At 44.0% G+C, this 3,016-nt stretch overlaps 1 protein-coding gene across 1 annotated transcript in view; it reads left to right on the top strand.

Annotated features, from left to right (window-relative positions):
• Window positions 1-2,663, top strand: part of LOC139402715 (vacuolar protein sorting-associated protein 8 homolog) — a 68,211-nt gene extending 65,548 nt beyond the window's left edge. The window contains exon 11 of the mRNA XM_071146612.1: window positions 2,207-2,663. Coding sequence (XP_071002713.1) covers window positions 2,207-2,350 — 144 coding nt within the window. The 3' untranslated portion in view covers window positions 2,351-2,663. The remainder of the gene's footprint in view (window positions 1-2,206) is intronic.
• The last annotated feature ends 353 nt before the right edge of the window (window positions 2,664-3,016 follow it).

Here is a 3,016-nt window from a genome sequence, read left to right as displayed (position 1 = left end):
CTCTCTGTGTCTCTCTCTGTGTCTCTCTCTCTGTGTCTCTCTTTGTCTCTCTCTCTGTGTCTCTCTCTCTGTGTCTCTCTCGCTGTCTCTCTCTCTGTGTCTCTGTGTCTCTCTCTCTGTGTCTCTCTCTCTGTCTCTCTCTCTGTGTCTCTCTGTGTCTCTCTCTCTCTCTGTGTCTCTCTCTCTGTGTCTCTCTCGCTGTCTCTCTCTCTGTGTCTCTCTGTGTCTCTCTCTCTGTGTCTCTCTCTCTGTGTCTCTCTCTCTGTGTCTCTCTCTCTGTGTCTCTCTTTGTCTCTCTGTGTCTCTCTCTCTGTGTCTCTCTCTCTGTGTCTCTCTCTCTGTGTCTCTGTGTCTCTGTGTCTCTCTCTCTGTGTCTCTCTCTCTGTCTCTCTCTCTGTCTCTCTCTCTCTGTGTCTCTCTGTCTCTCTCTCTCTCAAATTCAAATTCAAATTCAAGCTGCTTTATTGGCATGAAAAACATTGTCAAAGCAACAATGTATACAATATACATTGTAACAAAATTATAAATGGTAGTAAATAATAATACAAAAATAATAACAATAAAATGGTAACAGTCAATAGTAGAAATGAAACTATAACTAACTTATAACTAAATAACGGTCATCTTCTTCTTTATATCAGTACTACAACTACAATCATCATTACTACGACTACTACTACCATCACTAAACTGTTATCACTACCATTACCACCCATATTTGGAATGATAAACATGAATAATTATAGAAATAACAATAATAGTAATAATAAGTAAGTTACTGTTTACTATGCAGATGTTATTATTCAGTGTCCCTCAGGCTATGGCAGGAAAATACATATTTGGCTGCAAGAGGAGCCATTGCTCCTTCGCCCATGAGTATTCTTAGTTTTTCCTCTGGGTTCAATTTGTAAAAATGTGGAATATATGTAGTCATTTCTGTGAATAATGAATCTCTTTGTGAGGAATATTTATCACAGTAAAGGAGAAAGTGCATCTCTGTCTCTACCTCCCCTGTCATGCAGTGACCACATACACGCTCCTCTTTGGGTAGCCATGTCTTTTTATGTCTGCCGGTTTCTATTGCCAATCGGTGGTCACTCAGCCTGTACTTGTCTCTCTGTGTCTCTCTGTCTCTCTCTGTGTCTCTCTCTGTGTCTCTCTGTGTCTCTCTGTCTCTCTGTGTGTCTCTCTCTCTGTCTCTCTGTCTCTCTCTCTCTCTGTGTCTCTCTCTGTGTCTCTCTCTGTGTCTCTCTCTCTGTGTCTCTCTCTCTGTGTCTCTCTCTCTGTGTCTCTCTCTCTGTGTCTCTCTCTCTGTGTCTCTGTCTCTCTGTCTCTCTCTCTCTCTCTGTGTCTCTCTCTGTGTCTCTCTCTGTGTCTCTCTCTCTGTGTCTCTCTCTGTGTCTCTCTCTCTGTGTCTCTCTCTCTGTGTCTCTGTCTCTCTGTCTCTCTCTCTCTCTCTGTGTCTCTCTCTGTGTCTCTCTCTGTGTCTCTCTCTGTGTCTCTCTCTCTGTGTCTCTCTCTCTGTGTCTCTCTCTCTGTGTCTCTCTCTCTGTGTCTCTCTGTCTCTCTGTGCGTCTCTGTCTCTCTGTGTGTCTCTCTCTCTCTGTGTCTCTGTGTCTCTGTCTCTCTCTCTCTCTGTGTCTCTCTCTGTGTCTCTCTCTCTGTGTCTCTCTCTCTGTGTCTCTCTCTCTGTGTCTCTCTCTCTGTGTCTCTGTCTCTCTGTCTCTCTCTCTCTCTCTGTGTCTCTCTCTGTGTCTCTCTCTGTGTCTCTCTCTGTGTCTCTCTCTCTGTGTCTCTCTCTGTGTCTCTCTCTCTGTGTCTCTCTGTCTCTCTGTGTGTCTCTGTCTCTCTGTGTGTCTCTCTCTCTGTGTCTCTGTGTCTCTGTCTCTCTCTCTCTCTGTGTCTCTCTCTGTGTCTCTCTCTCTGTGTCTCTCTCTCTGTGTCTCTCTCTCTGTGTCTCTCTCTCTGTGTCTCTCTCTCTGTGTCTCTCTGTGTGTCTCTCTCTCTGTGTCTCTGTCTCTCTGTCTCTCTCTGTCTCTCTCTGTCTCTCTCTGTGTCTCTCTGTGTCTCTCTGTGTCTCTCTGTGTCTCTCTGTCTCTCTGTGTCTCTGTCTCTTTATTTTCCTATCCCTCACCAGTTTTTTACCCTGACACTAATCCCATGCATCATCTCTCTGATCGTTATCATGTCTGGTCTTGTCCTCCAGTTGGCCATCCTGTCGGAAATCTCCCACTGCCATGGCAACGAGAAGGCGGGCCTCCTAAACCCCTCCCAACCAGGAACAGGAAGTATATTCCACAGCGAGAACTTCCAGCTCAAACTCTCCCCACCGCCATCGGTCGAAGAGTAGCTTGCCTACAGCCATGTTCAGTATGATGACGTTGTGGAACTTTCAGACACGATGTCCTGGTCAGGTAGAATAGGCTGTTCCCTCTATTTGTTATATTTCTGACTGAAGACACCCCTGTTGTTTCTGTTGTTGATTAAACACTACCACGGATTATACTCTTGTTGATCAAAACCACGTTATCCTCTGTCTGGGCGGATGTTTGAAATGGTATCGATCAAATGTTATGTTTCTGTCTGCAAAATGTCCATAAATAAACCAATTTGTAAGGTTTAATTTGTGTGTTGCTTGTGGCACTTCAACTAGGCTGATGGATAACCTTATCAGCTGAAAAACAGTACAACACTCACCCCCTCATTCCCTCTCCTTCCTTCCTTCCTTCCTTCCTTCCTTCCTTCCTTCCTTCCTTCCTTCCTTCCTTCCTTCCTTCCTTCCTTCCCTCCCTCCCTCCCTACAGGTTACTGTACCAGTTAACACTATAGTGAATTGGTCAGGTTACTAAGGTTACTGTACCAGTTAATACTATAGTGAATTATTTTCCACCATAATTTGCAAATAAATTCATAAAAAATCCTACAATGTGATTTTCTTGATTTTTTTTTCTCATTTTGTCTGTCATAGTTGAAGTGTACCTATGATGAAAATTACAGGCCTCTCATCTTCTTAAGT

The sequence above is a fragment of the Oncorhynchus clarkii genome, unplaced genomic scaffold (assembly GCF_045791955.1).
Source record: "Oncorhynchus clarkii lewisi isolate Uvic-CL-2024 unplaced genomic scaffold, UVic_Ocla_1.0 unplaced_contig_9311_pilon_pilon, whole genome shotgun sequence".
NCBI classification, from domain to species: Eukaryota; Metazoa; Chordata; class Actinopteri; order Salmoniformes; family Salmonidae; genus Oncorhynchus; species Oncorhynchus clarkii.
This window is presented reverse-complemented; position numbering and strand designations above follow the sequence as displayed.